Source organism: Spea bombifrons, chromosome 2 (genome assembly GCF_027358695.1).
Source record: "Spea bombifrons isolate aSpeBom1 chromosome 2, aSpeBom1.2.pri, whole genome shotgun sequence".
Classification (NCBI taxonomy): domain Eukaryota; kingdom Metazoa; phylum Chordata; class Amphibia; order Anura; family Pelobatidae; genus Spea; species Spea bombifrons.
The window spans coordinates 67430867-67448271 of record NC_071088.1 but is presented as its reverse complement, the minus strand read 5'-3'; the positions used below and the strand labels follow the sequence as shown (position 1 = coordinate 67448271).

The 17405-nt window shown below is 42.7% G+C and overlaps 1 protein-coding gene across 1 annotated transcript in view; it reads right to left on the bottom strand.

The window, feature by feature from the left end:
• MACF1 (microtubule actin crosslinking factor 1) overlaps positions 1 to 17405 on the bottom strand; it is a 103642-nt gene that overhangs the window by 26948 nt on the left and 59289 nt on the right. Inside the window, exons 58-63 of the mRNA XM_053454613.1 lie at positions 5063 to 5224; positions 4529 to 4699; positions 3470 to 3636; positions 2817 to 2976; positions 2214 to 2540; positions 633 to 717 (exon numbers count right to left, since the gene is read on the bottom strand). Coding sequence (XP_053310588.1) covers positions 633 to 717; positions 2214 to 2540; positions 2817 to 2976; positions 3470 to 3636; positions 4529 to 4699; positions 5063 to 5224 — 1072 coding nt within the window. The remainder of the gene's footprint in view (positions 1 to 632; positions 718 to 2213; positions 2541 to 2816; positions 2977 to 3469; positions 3637 to 4528; positions 4700 to 5062; positions 5225 to 17405) is intronic.

Sequence of the window (17405 nt, the reverse complement as noted above, 5' to 3'; positions counted from 1 at the left end):
ACCCTGTCAAGTGTATACTGCAAAAGGACAGAGATGACACTGCATAATGCATAGTTCAAAACCTGAGTGATTAGACAGGGCCAACCCACTCTCCTCTTGGAAGAGCTTGCTAGGTTGGGGCTCCATAATACTGAAAATAATAAAGTGTTCAACTCTCCTAAAAACACCCCTTTCAGGGAATAAACCCCATTATGACAAAAAATCCTTTTCACCAAAAGCATGTTTTTTTGTTTTAAATAAGATGACACCATATTAAGAGTTTTCCATTTTTTTATCCTAGAGGCTGGTTTATATTTCCAACAATACTCTTTATTGCCCACGTCCTAGCATAACAAAATAGCTTAGCTACCAAAATATATACCTAGTGTTACACCAAGACTGTTCATACTAAATAATTATGCATTTCACTTATTATTGAAAAATTAACCATCACACTGTATACTGAACAGAACAACCTTTAGTGGGGCAATTCTGTTTCTATAAAAAAAAAGATTCTGTACATAAATTACAATTTTGAGGTTTCCATTTATTAATTTTGTGGTTGGGTACGATGAGAAAATAAATGTAAAAGACAAAGCTTGCCAACTCCAGCCTCAGATACTGGGTGCAGCAATCACTTTGGGTTTCTTTACCTGTGGTTTGCTTCAGCAGAGCTTGGCCATTTTTCACAGCCTGGTCTACGTTCTTCTTTCGGTTTGAAATATCATCCCCGAGGGCCTGGGCAATACAGAAAACATAGCTGAACATTGGGTTTAATTAGAAACTGGAATTGCAATTCATGTTTGTATCTACCTACAAATGACAGATGGCGTTAGGGTCCAAGCAAACCATGGACCTGCCTAGTGGTTACTCAAGAATTGCCGGCTATTTTAATGTATTCATAGAACATAGGAAAAGCTGGCTAATGTATACATACACTAGTGATTAGTACTGTAATCCAGCATTGCTCTTTTTGGGCAATGACAACATTTATTCTCAATTAGTTTTTTAAACTACACTCTTACAGCAGCTGGCAAAGAAGTGGTTGGTGTCTGACCTGACTATAGTCTGGAGCTACCTTGTCCTTGCTTGAACCTGAAACTTCTTACATTTGGAACTCTGTTGCTACCCAGTTACTGTCAGAATATGCCGTTTGGTTACTGTCTAAACCTGGCGATATTTCAAAGCTTTTTTAATCCACAGCAGAAACAGTATATTTTCATGGATCAGTGAGGAAAACTTTGATTTTCTTCCATGTCCGTTCATTTTAAATTAAGATAAAGGGAAAAAGAAATGCTACTGCAGACATCGGGATTTATTCACTTAATGGTAGAGTCGTGGTTTTAACTCCTGCACTAGATTATGAAGAGCCAAACGGCGAGTGACTGACGCAGGAAGAGCTTGGTTAACCCTATATAACGCGCAGTTAGACCAGCGAGAGGGCTTCAATCTCATCACCCTTTTATTAAATTTTATTAAATGATGCATTATAGTGCTGCTCTTGCTGGATAAATGTCCCGGTGTTAACCCTTTATAATGAATAGTGAAGTACTAAAGTTGAAACCACAACTACAAACTCCCCTGTGAGAGGGACAGTGCTAGGGACCACACAGCATGTGTCTCTTGTAGAAATACATCAGAGTCTAAAATGAAATTATAAAGTGTGCTTTAAAATACAGGCCATTTACTAATCATATTTTTAGCAAATGTATAATCTCCTGTTAGGAACTCTAGATTTTGCTAGTGGCGTGGTCTGGTGCCACTGACTTAGTACCTGGCTGTTTACAACAACGTTATTTGTATCAATGTCCTTCTGGTTCACCTCAAACTGGGCTAATTACCAAGGGAACCTTTGTGTTTCAGCATAGCTTCTACTAATGGCACTGTCTAGCGTGACTAATAATACTGCCAGGTCAGGCTTGACGCTAAAAATATTTGACAGGTGATTAACAAATTTGTCGAGATCAAAGAAACAGCTTTCTTGCAATTCTTTTTACATTTTCATCTTAGCACAGATGATGTGCTCATCCATGAGATCTCCAGCTACTATGGCTCAGGTCAAGTCCACACCACGGGCATGGTCACATTGCAAGCAATCCGCAATCAAGTCTATAGGTTAATTTTAACATTAATAATTAGCACAGCCTCTCTTTGCTTGGGTTGATGTAAACACAAGAAACTATAAACACAAATATTAGAAACAACAAAAAAAGAAATGAACATAAAATGAATACCAAGTGATGTGTGTGCTGCTTCTGTAGGACTTCAAGCTTGTAATCCTTCACACACACCGAGCCGAGTCTGTCCTCTACCTCAGCCAGCCAGTTCAGGACTTCCACCTCGTCCTCCCCAAAGAGCCTGGCATTACTGAGAGCTTGCCCGAGCAGGGCGCCCTTCCGGCTGCACAGATCCTGCAGCTCACTGTAGCGAGACTGCAGGAAATCTAGCCTCTGTGTCAGCCTGTCCTGCTCAGCCTGGGAGCACAGGGCAGAGAGGGAGTCCCCAAGTCTGCCCGCCTGACGCACAGCAGTCTCGTGGACTGTTATGTCATCTTCCAAGCTCTGGGAATCGCATGCGGAATGAAACCAAAAGATGCAAAGCAACAGAAGGAAAAAAATAATATGAAAATTAATGAGAAGAACCAAGGAATGAGATGAAAACAAAAATATAAAAATAAAATATACACATGAAAACAGCAAATTATATGTCAAATTATTTAAGCAACAAAATGGATTTGGATGACAGCGTATTACGTAACCATCACTCAGGACATAAACTTCCGGTAGTCCTAACAATGTTATGTCCAATCACCAGCTCAGATCTGCAGACTCCCATACCTTGTGACGCGTGATCTGCTGTTGAATCTTTCCAGTCTGTGTGCCCATTGGCTCAGAGTTTGCTAGTTTCTTTTCTGTAGCTGAGAGCCAATCAAATATGGGCTCAGTTGTCTCATGAAACTGTTTGGCTAGAACCAAGATGTCATCAAGCTGTTTCTGCCTGTGTAGGGAAAAGAAACGTAGTCGTTTAACGATACACTGGATGGAAAGTCTAGCTCTCCTTTGAATATTGCAAACCTCAAAAGAAACTGAGAAATATTTACACACACACACACAGGTAGTATGATAATATTGCTGATACTACTGAGAACCATAAACAAAAGATTCTTCATACATATAGTACCTTGGCTTAATGAGTCATAGCAACTGACTGTAGTATTAAGATAATAGATATATCATCGTGCAGGAAGTTTTGTGACGTTCGGAGAATTGATACGCCAGAAATGATATATCCATAAGGTAGTCGCTAAACTCTGGCCTAATCAGTGGTTTTTACTAGACTAAAACTGTAGCTGGGGGTAATTGGGACACCACAATTGCACCAAACACTATTGAGGACTGAGCCCAGCATCAACGGTATGCTGCTTCCCAGATTTGCGCATGGAGGACTACAAGACAAAGTGCAAGAGATGGCACAGGAAAGCATGTCATACCTGGACTGAGCTTTTTGCAGCAGAGAAGACCATCTCTCGGCAAGGATGTCCAGCTGACGACTTATTTTCTCCTGGTCTGCTGGTTCTGCACCCTCGGCAATCCTGACTCCTTCTGCCTGGATCATTTCCACTGTGGCCCTTCGGTCATCCAAGAGCCGCTGAAGAAGCTGCAGGCATTAGAAAATTAGCATTTTGGAAAAAAGGGATTCTAAGGTATTTTTGAACACATTTTAAAATGTATAGTATGAACAATTATAGGCAAATCTCTTACTTTCTATTGTCAGTTTTGTTTTACGTGCACGTCCATTTTATTAGCCTGTAATAAAAGCCTAAAAGGAACACTCCAGCCCTAGTATGCTCTCTAATGGATATGATAGGTGCATTGCCAGTTTTAGTTTTAATTTGTGTCCCTCTTGTTAACGGATAGGGGTATTCTGCAGAATCCCCCCAAATCAATTTGCCACTTTCCCGTCTCCGAGCTATTCTCCGTGCTGAACAGGGCTCAGGGAGAGGACATGACCGCAAGCCCCACCATACTGCCATGAGTGCACGTGAGGGCAAAATGACGGCTCATTCGGTGAAGATCAGGCAGAGGACATCACTGCAAGCTCTACCACTTGGTTATGTCAAAGATATTGACAAGATAGAAGAGAAAGCAGATTGAAGATGAACAGAGAACATAAAAGATAGAAGAAGAAGAGCTTAGCAGAGAATGTAGGGATCCTTATAGAGAGCGTGTGAGAGTGAATGCAGGCGCTGGGCAACAAATTTCTATAGCAAGATCCCCCGTACACATGCGAAAAAAATAAAAGATGTCATAAGGTTTGGACAGCAGAGGGGGCTGTAGACTGCAGCTTCTTCTATAGAATGCAGAACACTTTAATATGCATTCTTCAATGGGTGCATTGGACGTTACCTTTGAGAATTTCTTTTTTATATAGGGATAATCTATATTGTGTTACCTCTTACATTTTTTATGAAAGATACTTTAAAGTCCAGTGGTTCATGCTACTTCACAAGTTACCTAACCACATGTTTTGTTTACTTGTTTCCGCTTACCCTCTGCTCCTGGATCTGAGCCTTCACCACTTTGTACTCTGCAGAAGGTGGCTTTTGGTTGGCAATCAAGTCTTCTGTGTCGGTGAGCCAGCTGAGCAGTGGTTCCAGGGCATCCTGGAATTTCCCACAATGCAGTAGGGCCTCTTGCAGTTGTGTCACACGCTCTGCCACCTGTGTCACAAAAATGATCACTTACAGGAATATTTCTACATCTGCATGAGGCAAGGCTGCGGGGGGTTGGGAGAGAAAGGACTGGCACCATTTATTCCTGGATTTGATTAAACAGCCAGCTTGTAGACATATTTCCAGGCTGAACGAGTCAGATGGTCTCATCTCAACTCCTACACGCTGTCTCTCTGACTAGAAAATTAAATCTAAATCCTCCCACCACATCTCTGTGCAATGGAAGGTGTCAATCCTCCTTTGGCTAATACAGAATGTTAGAATTCAGATAACATACAGGGTTCCCTTCACTCGCTTTGCAGCGGCCTACTCCTCTCTGGCTCACAGAATGGCCACGGTGGACTAGCTCACCTTTTTGTTCAATGTGTTCCATTTTGTGTTCAGCTCCTCTGTGTCATGTTCAAGACCGTGAACATCACAGTTCTTGTCAGCACTTTGGATCAGACCCTGTCCAAGTCCATTAACCTGCTGCAATCTGACCTGAAGGGAATCCACGTGTTCTTTTTGAAAAACCTGGAAAAAAAAAATCAAACTGCTGAAAGAAGCCATTGTTAACATCTTCTTTTATAACCGATTAGATGAATGCCTCAAAATACTACATGATATTTTAAAACTGCGAGAGGTTATTTTTCTTGAACTGGCAGCTGCGATCAGTCTTATCGAGATAAAATCTTGTTTCAGATAATAAGTTGGCAAATAAAAAGTCATAGTAAAACAATAATGCATCATATTTATAGCTATGGTTATTTTGTGGGATAACAAGACTGGTAAAGTGGTGAAAAGAAAGAAATTATATGGCCAAGGTCTACTAGAAAAGCAGCTGGATGACAGATTTAATTCACAAACATCAGATACCTATAACTGCAGTGACAGGAAAATATGCACGTATATCATCATGCAGTGTATTTTCTTGGTATAAGTATGAGCAATTTAATAACTTAAAATAGAAAGCAATCATATTATAAAATAGCAGAAAAACAATACATGAAGTGCAGATAAAACGACACAAATTGGTAATAGAAAGTGAAAGGGATATGATCAACTAAAGTGCTTCCAATAACATTCTGAGCGGAAATGTATAGGTCGTTTACCTATACATATACCTACACGCTCTGTGCCAACCAAATTTACTCACGATCAGGAAGAATTAACAATTGATTTCTACAGTTTCAGTAATATTTTTAACGATAATGTGGCTTTAAAGTGTTTTTTCCCCCTGTAGTCTACTATGTGCTTGAAACAGGGTTTAAACATAATATTCTCAAAGACCTCCAACTGATTTTCTGTTTCAACCACTGAAATTACATAAATTCCTCCAGCAATTTTGAAGGCTCCTCAGAACATGCACACACACACAAAAAGGTATTCTAAAAACCTTCAGAGCTTTCTAAGCCTCTGCCACATAAAACCGGCCGTGTGATACAAACATCAACATTTACGTTTCCTAGAATATACGGTACATTTATTTTTAGCGGTTTACTTTTGTTCTCTTCAGATCTTTTTTTGTGACGTGTCAGTTTAATTAGCATGCTATGCCAGTGGCCCAGTGTGTGAATTAAAGAACGAGGACCATGAGATTTTAACACTTAATCGTCCACACACTGGCTATTCAAAGCACATAAAGACCGCTACGGAGGGAAAAATAAGACCCCCAGTGCCGCCAACATAAGAGCAGGGAGAGATTATATAGTCAGGATTGTACACCGGCGACTGAGAATTAGGAGGATCTCATTTTAAATGCTGTTTAAATGAAAAACCACTAAATCTGAGCACTGAGTTATGCATTCTGTATTTCTTAGGATAACAATGGCTGTCACTTTTGGTTCCTTGCAATCCAAGGGAAAACCGCTGTAAACCAGCTCTGCATACATACAAGGCTATACCGTGTACTATATCCAGGAAAAAAAACGTGCAAGATGTGAAACCCGCTCACGTGAATTCACTTCAACTATACCCCAGCTGGGCTAGGAATAATCCACACGGATTGCCAAATGTTCTTGCTTAACCAGAACTTGTACGTTATTCAACAGCACAGCCCAATAACCGTACTCCAAGAAACACATGCCGGAAAACTCCTCTTCTACCCCTGTCCAGGGCAGGTACGGGACCCGGCAAGCATTTAGGGTATTTAGAATGTATTTATATATTATTTATCTATTATTCAGCAACATTATCATGGCTAAAGTTACTAATAGTTTATATATGATTGCCAGCATGGAACCGGCACATTTACTGACTCTAGAACTCCATTTGAATCACTCTTTGCCATTGCGTAGGACACCCCATTTCTTCTACAGATACTATGTACCATGTTGCTGCTCAGTTGCTGTGGTAACCTATCATTTTACTTTATCACGATTGATCACGGACACTTGTTATTCTCTCAAGATGGTGTCTTAATTCAGATATATTGCAAAGTATGCTGTGTTTCGTGCTCATAAGAATGGAATATTACTAGGATCGTTCACCTTTCTTAACTGGTTTCCACAAAGACATACACATTCACAAGTACCTGCCCCCAAAGCAGTTATCTACACAAAGGTTCCAGAAATGTATGTAAAATATAGTAGTCAGGCAAAAATAGGGGTCAGAACCGGATACACCCCTAGAGGTTATTACACATTAAAACGTGTGCTTATTTGGGCAAAATCAGGTTTCAGTCAGGTACCAGCAACACCATTATAGAAGGAATACCACCACCTATCCAAGACAAGTGCGAACAGTTGGGAGTATTTCATTATTCTATCCACTAGGGGCCTGTCAACTGAAACAATGGGAGAAACAGTGTATCAACTTTATAAAGAGCAAGCATGCAAAAAAAAAAAAAAAAACACACGTGTTACCTAGCGTAGCTTTGTGCGGCATCTGGGAGGATCACAAACTGAGCATATTCACATGTGTGTCTGGATCCGTACGTACGTTTTTAACCCCTATACGCATATAGAGGTTAAAAAAAATGTGTCTTGGAATACGATGAACACCGATCAGGCAGGACTTCCATGCTTCTTGGGTTAGAAAGCCCATAGGCACCTGCAAGGCAGGAGGTACCGTCTCTGTGCAAACTGTATTGAAGCACAGCAGGCAGGTCAGGATGCAGTTGCAAGGGAACAGGACTTATTGGGACCGTATTGCACAGAGCTTCTCGGTAAGTGTTATACAGGTCAAAGAAAGATTTAATAGATTTACAGAGCTAGGCAACTTGTGCATCACAATGCTTTCTGTCCACATAAATCCCCATCGACATGAACTGTGGCTCAACTTGCAGAATCCCTCGCCAGCCAGGGCTGGCCGAGCAAGCATACTCTTAGCACACGCTTTTATCCAAGTGTGTGGAAGTTAACCCAGTTAATATCAGCAGGGGTTAGTTTAGACAAGAAAGCCTTAATATGAAATTAAGAGGCACAGGCAGGGACACAACTGTGTCAATTCTACCACTAGATAACTCCAAGGCTGTCTATCACACGTATCACCCTAGGCAACAGGTCCTAGGAGCATTATTTCCCTCACAACAAAGTTATCTCTATGATAAAGACATTTTCACAGGAGAAAACCAGAATTTTAAAATAAAGCCTATATATATATATTTATATTTATATATTTAAGGAAGAACACATTACTTGAATGCAGAGAATAATAGCCGCGAGCTCTTATTTTACTTCACTAAAAGGCATCTAAGCAATGAGAAGGAGGGGGTCAGCCGGAGTCTAGGGCGATACCGAGCGAGCTATTAAAAGCAGGATAAGGGGGTATGTGGATGCCACATAATAGATTAATACAAGGGAGGCTTTGAGAACAGATTTCCAGCACTGGAAAGCAGATATAAACAAAAGGAGGTGTCCACTTTTATTCCTAAATTGTAGGGATTTATGCGTGGTTAACCCCCCCCCCCAAAAAAAAAGTCCTGTATATCGTGAGGCAAAAATTATTATTCGGATTAGATGGCATACTTGCAGTAGGTTTGGTCTTGAACGTCCCTTTAAAACTATCAATCCAATTAACTCTTGCCTATCCAATCATATTAGAGATACCACCACAGGCTGGCTCTAGCACCCAGGCAATGATATTTTCACAGGAACAGACACATCTACCTACTGTATAGCTATTATACACGTATGTATGTGAATCACAGTCTCTTACGAGTAAGTGAGTGTTACTGAATTACAGTAACGCGCTGAAATGTTTCTCAATAACTAATCTTCACTGCATTGATACCTAGCAACCCATCTGTGAAACAAAATGAATGTATATTAGAAGTGCAATATGCTATGGGTACTCAGTAAACAGTGCTTTAACACCTTGGCACCCAGGTCCTTAAATGGAAGAATATTCCAGAGAGTAAGAATATGAAGGCAGGCGGGTGGACAGCCTCATGGTAATAATGAGGATGTGCTATGTGTCGAGGTAGATGAATGAATCATGTTACCAACAGATGTGGTAGAATTACAGATATTATGTGAATGTGTTTGGAAGACAGACTATAGGAGGTGGTTTTACAAACTGGGTGGGACAGCAGAACTTTAAGCTTCTGGATACTTCAATTGTGTTCAAATGCTTAGTGCCCTTTGTGGGTTCAGAATTTATTGTTCAACGCTAGGTTCAGAAAGAATGTTCTGTGTCTGGGTCTCTCTCGCCAAAGGAAAAGAAAAAGTTTAGCAAATTCCGACGCTGGAGAAGAAGTCGGCTCACATTACAACTCTGATGTGCTTCACAGAGAAAGGGAACAGCCTCCTAACAAGGCAAGGGGGGACCAAGCTCCCGACATTCCACGTACTATCACTAGTTTACATTCAAATTCAAGGACCCAACTGGAATACGGTGAACTCCAGCAACAGGAGGGGGCATACTTTGAAATACCCCATCAAACAAAACTCCTTGTTGAGCTTTCACAGTATCTTGCGTCCTAAAGAAAATTCCATGGCATTCTTGTCGTAGAAATTCTTCCAGCAGCAGATTTCTCTGTGCTGGATGTGCTGGAGCTCTCCGCCTACATTGAGCTATGAAAAGCACTGAACTAGTGATCTATAATTAACTGTTGGGTGAACAAACTGTATGCTAATAAGGAATGCAGTATTTTCTGCAGTTATGTAATCACAAAGTCTCATCTTTTTTTTCTGCAGATCATGCTAATCAGAATGTATAACTTAACAGGCGCTCGATAAATCATGTATCTTCGCGAAACAATGTATTGCGGATTAGTCACTTTTATGGTAACCATCCTTTTTTGTAGTTTGGTACATGGATGCCTTTGTATATATCTATAAACGAAAATAAGCAGTATCTAATATGATATTAAAACAAGGGAGCCGCCATTTTATCTATTTTGTCCTCAGAATTAGTTTTTTTCACTCCCCCTTTTTTTTTTTTTTTTTTTAAAGTTAGTGCTCCACGTTGGTACAAGCTGATTTTATTGACCTTTCAAAGTTGTATGGTAACGGAAACAAGGAAGACTACAGAACAGCTAGCTTCTCTAGTGCGAATTCTGATGGAGACTGAATTGGCAGTGTTAGATGCATAATACAGGCCTCAGTGGAAACCACAGAAACCGCATCCCTAGCTGTCATATATATAAATAAATACCGACATGCGGGACACCCACAACATTAAGAGTATAACAAACAGCACGGTAAACGATTTATATCACATAAACCATACTTCAACATAATTGAATACAAACAGGTGAGAAAATAGATACCTCTATATCTGGACACAGATGGTCTGCTGCACCAGAAGGCACAATACTGAGGTCATCTTGGACAGGTGAAGTGCTACATACTTGTTCTGTACTTGTGCTCTGAGAGGTGTGATCAGGACTTAATGTTACGCAGGCATTTGCATGTCCAGTTGCCACCAGACTACTGTCCGCGGAGGATGTTATTGCCATAGTCTGATCCTCTCTCTCAGACGGCTCAAGTGTCCACAGACATTTCGCTGCAGGCTCTTTGTCAGTGCTATGAAGAAAACAGGGAAGTGGTATCTGTGGTTCAACCACAGTGGGAGAGTGGCACAACTCCTCTGCTTTTGTCTGCATTGCTGAAGGATTGTCTTTGTGGTGACTTTCATATGGCCGTGGTGAGAAATTAGTTTGGAGGCTTTCTTTAAGTGCTGCGGTTGTGGGAACAGGGTCACTCTTTGACAACACACAGTTTTCATTAAAAGTTTCAAAAGGCAAGTGAAGACTGCAGGAAGACAAACTGGCTTGTGGCGGTGTAGTTGGGATGTTTTTGCTAGAAGCTGGGTCGGGGTCTTCTCCAGAATATTCAGCTAAACTGGCAAGATCTTGGCAGCTAGCAAATGTGTAAGTGCTTAAAGACTTGTCAAGATCAGTATCCAAAACTGGCAGCTCTGCTGTGCTAGACCCTAAGCTTGAAAGATAATCACAGGCTGGTATTTCTGAAACATCTTGTGTCATGGTTCCAATACCATCATCCACAGGAGACGATGCTGGCAAAGTTTTCCCTTCAACAGGTAGCACATTCGGGCTTTGCACCATAGAGTCAATTATGTCAGATGGCAAGGTGTCCTCTGCGTGACTAGTAGTTGCCATTATACAGTCTCCATTACTAACACCAGACCCGAGGAGCTTATCATCAACTAACTCTACACTTTCTTCATGCAGTCCCCCTACTCGTACTCTGAGAACCTGTTCCTCCATTACAGCCATGCTGCTAGCCACAGATGAGGCTTCAGGGCCTTGCTCCGTGTGACAGCTCACTGTACACAGCTCTTCAAAAATAAGCATGTTGGATTCGATGCCTGTGCATATAATTCCATTGTCGACAACCAATGTTTCTTTTCCATTTACTTTAGCTGCACCATGTTGCAGTGAGTCTGTATTAATTGTTTGGTCACTTGCTTCCCCACTGTTATCATGGCAAATGTCACCCACACAAGAAATGTGAGAACCAGGGAGATTGTTTAATAAAGTCACGTCTTCTGTCACTGAACAGTTTGAATCAACATAGTACGCTGAGACCAGACAGTGCGGTTCTGCAAGCTCACCTTCACTTGCAACCTCACCACAGGTATAACTTGCATTAGTACCATCATTAGAAAAGGTCAAACAATCACCAGAGGGGTTTGGACTCTGCATACATGTGTTTTTCTGCATGTCAGGTACAGGTGAGTTAGAATCTTCACAGCGGGCATGAGTAGGTTGAAATACTGACTCTAGGTTTTCTGTAAAAGAATCAACCATGTCCTGTGTATTAGTCAGCTGTGGTTCAAGAAGGTGTTCTAACTGTTCTTTGCTCTGGCTACCTTCAGAGAAGTCATTAACATTAGCTGACAAGTGTTCATATGGCCATGTATTAACCAGTGATTCAGGAAACTCCAGTGAAAGCACAGGATCTTGGGAAATATCTATCTTAGCCAGAGATCTACCAGGGAAGGACACAACTGCATGTGAGTCTGAAACGTCTGCCAAACATGGACTTGTTTGCCTATCATCGTGTTCAGTAACTGTTAGATGCTGTGTCATTATTCCTCGATTGGTTTCACTGGTTATACACAATACCTCTTTCTGATCAGCTGCCTCACTTGTGTGGCAATGTGTTTCTGGTTGAGGAGTACTCGATGTTTGCATGGCAGGAGAGTTGTGGGCAGTTTCACTGCCTTGCTCTGGTTCATTTAAGATGTCCGAGGTATCCTGTAACGTAGCAGGCACAGATACATGCAGTACATTCACAGGTTCTGTTAGTGTTGCATCCTGCTCAGGACCTGGCCTGTGGAGCTCGTCCTCTGCCAGACACTGTTCCTCCAAATCCATAAACAGCTGGTCAGAGTCTGTATCCGAGTCGGAATAGCTGCCCAATTTACTTAAGTGCTTTCTCGAGGTTGGTTGTGCACCAACGGTTGTGGGGCAGCTGTACTGTTCGCTTGTTTCTTTTGAAACTGGCAGAGGGCTTATTTTATCAGTGTTGAAGGAAGTGCGGGCTCCTGAATTACAACCTGCTGTATCCAGCGTCCTTTCTGCAGTTATAGTTAACCCTCTATCTTTCAGTTTTTCTGGCAAACAGCCCCTGCTGTCGCATGTTAGAATGGCACTTTCTTCCCTTAATGATTCCAAACTTCCCTCCCACCGCCCTTCTGCTTCCATTAGTATTAACCGTTCATCTTCCTCAAACTTCAGTTCAGATTCTGTCTTCTCCCTCAAATTTGGCACAATCAAAACATTTAGTGACTCATCCAACACTTCATCACTTAAACAGGGAGATAAGGGTAAAGTTTCTATAACACATTCTTCATAAGCCATGTCGGTGGTTTTATGGTGCCCGTCAACAAGGCTGCTTTTTATAAAACTCTTTAATGCCCTAGGCCATGTGGCACTAGGAAAGCTATGCCCAGTTTTTGCACGGGTGCACAAGCTGGCTGTGTTTTCCTGCTCTAACAAAGGATCATTGTCACATTCACTGTCGTTATAATAATCAAAACTCTGGACGTGCTGGCATCTCTGGTCACCTTTATGCTCTGGGTTACCCAGTACGGCAGGAAGTAACACGGGGGTTCTGCTTGGTTCTGATGTGGATGATATGGATTCAGTCTGCTCACAAGGTGAATGCTTGGCACTGCCAGGGAGGAGGTGGCTGAACTCTGTCTTGTCATGCAGTGAATGGGTCGATGTGCCTGCCTCTGACACTTCACTGAGTGAAGCCTCAATACGCTCTGCAAACTCAGGAAAGTTGGGAGGCATGAATGCTTTCCAGGACCTGCGGTTGACATTTTCTTTACGGTCCGGGTTTGGCCTCCGTCGCGGGGGAACGGGTGCAGATTTTAATGTATCATTACTGAGTTTGAGAGCATCAAATATCACTCGCTCATCCAGCTTTTTAGTTTCCTGTGCCTTGGCATCAAGTGGACTAGGTGTTCCCAGAGTCCCGTTGCTTGATAAAGTGCATATTTCTCCTCGCTCCATTGTACTCTTGGATGGCTGTTTGCATCCTTGGTCAATCTGCTCATTAATCCTCATTGTATCATAAATAGACCTCTGTGGCACATAGCAGTCTTCAATATAACCATCCTCATCCTCTCCCTTCCCCAGGCAAGATGGGTTTTGTCGTAAACAATCTGGGCGGCTAAGTGGTTTACCCATCTTTCACAGTTTTTTGGGTTTTAAAAAAAATCCTTATATCCTTTATATCCGAAAGAAATCACATTTGTCGAGAGAAACAATTTTTTGAGCTTTATATATTCCCATTATTGTCAGGCAATGCTTTACAAGGTCAAGTTCAGTAGACCATAGGAAATTGCTGATGATGCCAAGTACAGGTACAGTATATACATATATGCCAAACGACAACCAGACTGTTTTCAGAACTGAATAAAAGCAAACTTGGATTGTACGGCTCTCAGATTACAATCCTGCGCAACGAATACAGGCATAATCTGTCCCCAGTGTGAGAGTAGCATCCTACTCGCCTGTTTCTCGCTCCCAGCCCTGGTCCAGCTGCAGGGAGCTGCCAGACGTGGGTGTTATTATTTGAAATGAGCCTGTGAGCGGATATTCCTGGAAGTTCACAGACAGGAAGTTCTTTAATACGGGCAAACTGTGCAGCTTCCTGTGAGAGGCACATCATGGCATTGTGTCCTGAAGACACAGCACCCTCACTCAGCCTTCCATCAGCTGTGTATGTGTGTGCTATGAAATAATCCTCCACTGCTCTGTACAACACTGAAATCAAACCATGTCTTCCCTGCTAAGTGTATCAACCCAATACCCTTTCCTATAATGGGTTACAATAGTGATGCACAGTTTATTCATCAACCGGTTAAATAAAGCTAATGGAGCTCACTCTCCCCCATTTGTGCCACTAGCACAGCTACCTCACACATGCAACACAAAGGGGGTTGTGTTGAATTTGCAGCATGCCGTGTGAGTGAGTGTGGTATGTGAGTGAGTGTGGTGTGTGTGTAGAATATGCCCCTTACCCTCTCTCTGCTTCGTGTCCAGGCAGTGAAAACTAAATAAAGCCAAACTCACACCGCACAGTCCTCCCTCAGAATAAGGCTACCCCCGCTGCTGAAGGAAGGCTGAGGAGCAGGCCTCGCTATTTCAGGGGGTTCCCCGCGCAGACAATGCCCATCAAGCAGACCGAAGATAACGGGGACCTGTCTCCGGAACGAGCGTCGGGAAAACAAAGTTGTGCGAACAAAGAGCTCTTCCCCGCGGCTGCGCTCTCACCGAGCCGGGCAGGCAGGGCACGTATCCTGGCCCGAGAAGAGTGCTGCTGCCCGGGAGACCCGCTGCTTCAAGCGGGTACTTGAATCACAGATATCCGCTCTCTCCACTTCAAGCACCAGGGGCGGTGGATACGGTCTGAGAGGATCGGGCAGAGACGGAGACACATCCCGTGGCTGGCACCGCCTCCGGCACCGCCTACAGGGCTGGCACCGCCTTGTGGACCGGCTACGGCCGTCTACGCTTGGCACCCACCCTGCTTTCAATGATCTCGCTGGCGGGTCTAGGGCCAGGATAAGCGCGGAGAGGGATGCGGTCACACGGCACTCGGCTAAGCCCAGTGTTTATCGGGTAGGCCGTAGACGGGGAGTGAAGCAGCAGGTGGCAGGAAGCTATTACTATGGTGAGAATAGGGCCCAGTCTGCCTGGCACAGGGGAGCAAAATTACGGGCACACGTGGATGCCATCCACAGGGAGAGGAGATGAGGGGACTCTGTAAAGGAGGAGAGCCCAATACTGCTGCATATCACAAACACACACGGGCACACTATCACAATCACACACACAGGGACACACTATCGGACACACTATCACACACACACACAGGGACACACCATTAGTATGTCTGGCATTCCATACCATACCCCACAGCTTCAGGCTAACAAATGGGATTTATGGACGGTTTATAAGATCTTGCTTGGGCATTGCATACAATAGCTAAAAATGTACTTTTATAAATGGATCCAATGCCTGACTTCAGAGTCCCAGAGAAAAAATGCCACTCTGTTGCATGGAAATGATAGATCGCAAATGAGATCCCCACATTATTCTTCCAGACTTAAGGAAAATACAAACAAAAGTCCTTTTGCACATAAACAGCCAAGTGAAGTATCCAACCAAATGTGACACCCAACTTTGACCGGCCTTGGGGGTGTAGGAGTTAGGGCACTCGAGCATTTACTATGGGTGGCTTCTAAAAACAAACATAATTTTTGTCTTGCAGGATCCACTTGGGAAGAAAAAGTTTGCCTGCCAAACGCCTGACAAATCTGTATGTAGTGAAGTACACATCTGTCCGCTGCTGTATGTGAAAACCCATTGCCTTCACGTTCTACAGTCATATACCGTATGTATTGAAATAAACAAAAGGACACGTTCTTGAATTACTCTCCCGAGAGCTTCCCGTGTGGCATTTGGAAGTTCTAATACACACTCTATACACGTTGGCTTGTGAATCTCATTGATCACCAGTAATGTGCAGACGTGCATGCCTCATACAAACCATGCACAAGAGATGGACTTATTCTGCAGCAGCAGAGAAAGGAGGAAGTCATTGAGGCATCTGTCACTCAGAGACAATTTGTAGGTACCGAGGTTCTAGTTTGCTACTAAACCCAAGCATATCACAGACACGCATCCCACCAAATTCCAGGGATAGCACAGACGACTGTCTAACCGTGAACCCGAGTGTTTCGAGAAATGTCTGCCACAATCATGGACCATATGCCAGGCTATAAACAGCTCCCACACAGCTGCAAGCCTTCCGCTGGGCCTGATCCACCTACTGACGGCAGCATGGAGCTGGGTGTGTCAGGAATCCACATTGTGATACCGCAGCACACCCAGACACACAACACTCTTCGTGAACACAACTGCATCTTCATGCATATTTCAAGAAAATAACATGGGTAAGAGTGAATTTAGCATGGCAAGGAATAGGCAAAGCTCTGCCGTCATATTTCCATCCTGACTGGCTTAGAGTTCCAGACCTTACGTGATATGTCTTGTAGAAGACCAGTGTGATGTAAATACTACGCACCCACTTATAATTTCATGCATATCTGAACAGTGATTATTTTTGCATATCCGAAGGATAAATGTCTCTGGTTGTCCCTCATGAAAAGACCATAGCGCTGAGTTATTCACAGAAGCGCTGAGTCATTGGTTCAGAGAGTGAAAGATGTTGGTAATGTCATCTTTCCCAGTAACTATTGGTAAAATGGAATCTGTAGATCTAAGCGAGGGGACAACTGAATACAAGACTAAATGATTCCATTTCAAATGGTTTAAAAAACATCAGGGTATTGTAGTGCCTGAAATATTATTCTGTAACCGCACCCAAATGAATGCACTACTATTCTGGCTCAAATTAAGTCCTTTGAAATTAAACAGAACAATCTGACAACCCATACAAACATGGAACTTGACAGCAGATAAGAACCATTTGGCCCATCCAGCCTGCCTATTTCCCCTGGCGTAAAGGCTCTGACCTCATTCTGCCCTTGGTCTTGACTTAGATTCATGATAGCTTAATGCCTGTTCCATGTATGTTTAAATTCGATCACGGCCCCCACTTTTGCTGGGGGGGGGGCTGTTTTACTTATCTACCACCCTCTCAGTAAAGTAAAATGTCTCTGACCCTTTGGTTTTAGACTATGACCCCTTGTTCTCATATTTGAAATAAACTTCCCTCCTGTACTTTGTTAAATCCCTTAATGTTTTTAAATCTGTTTATTACAT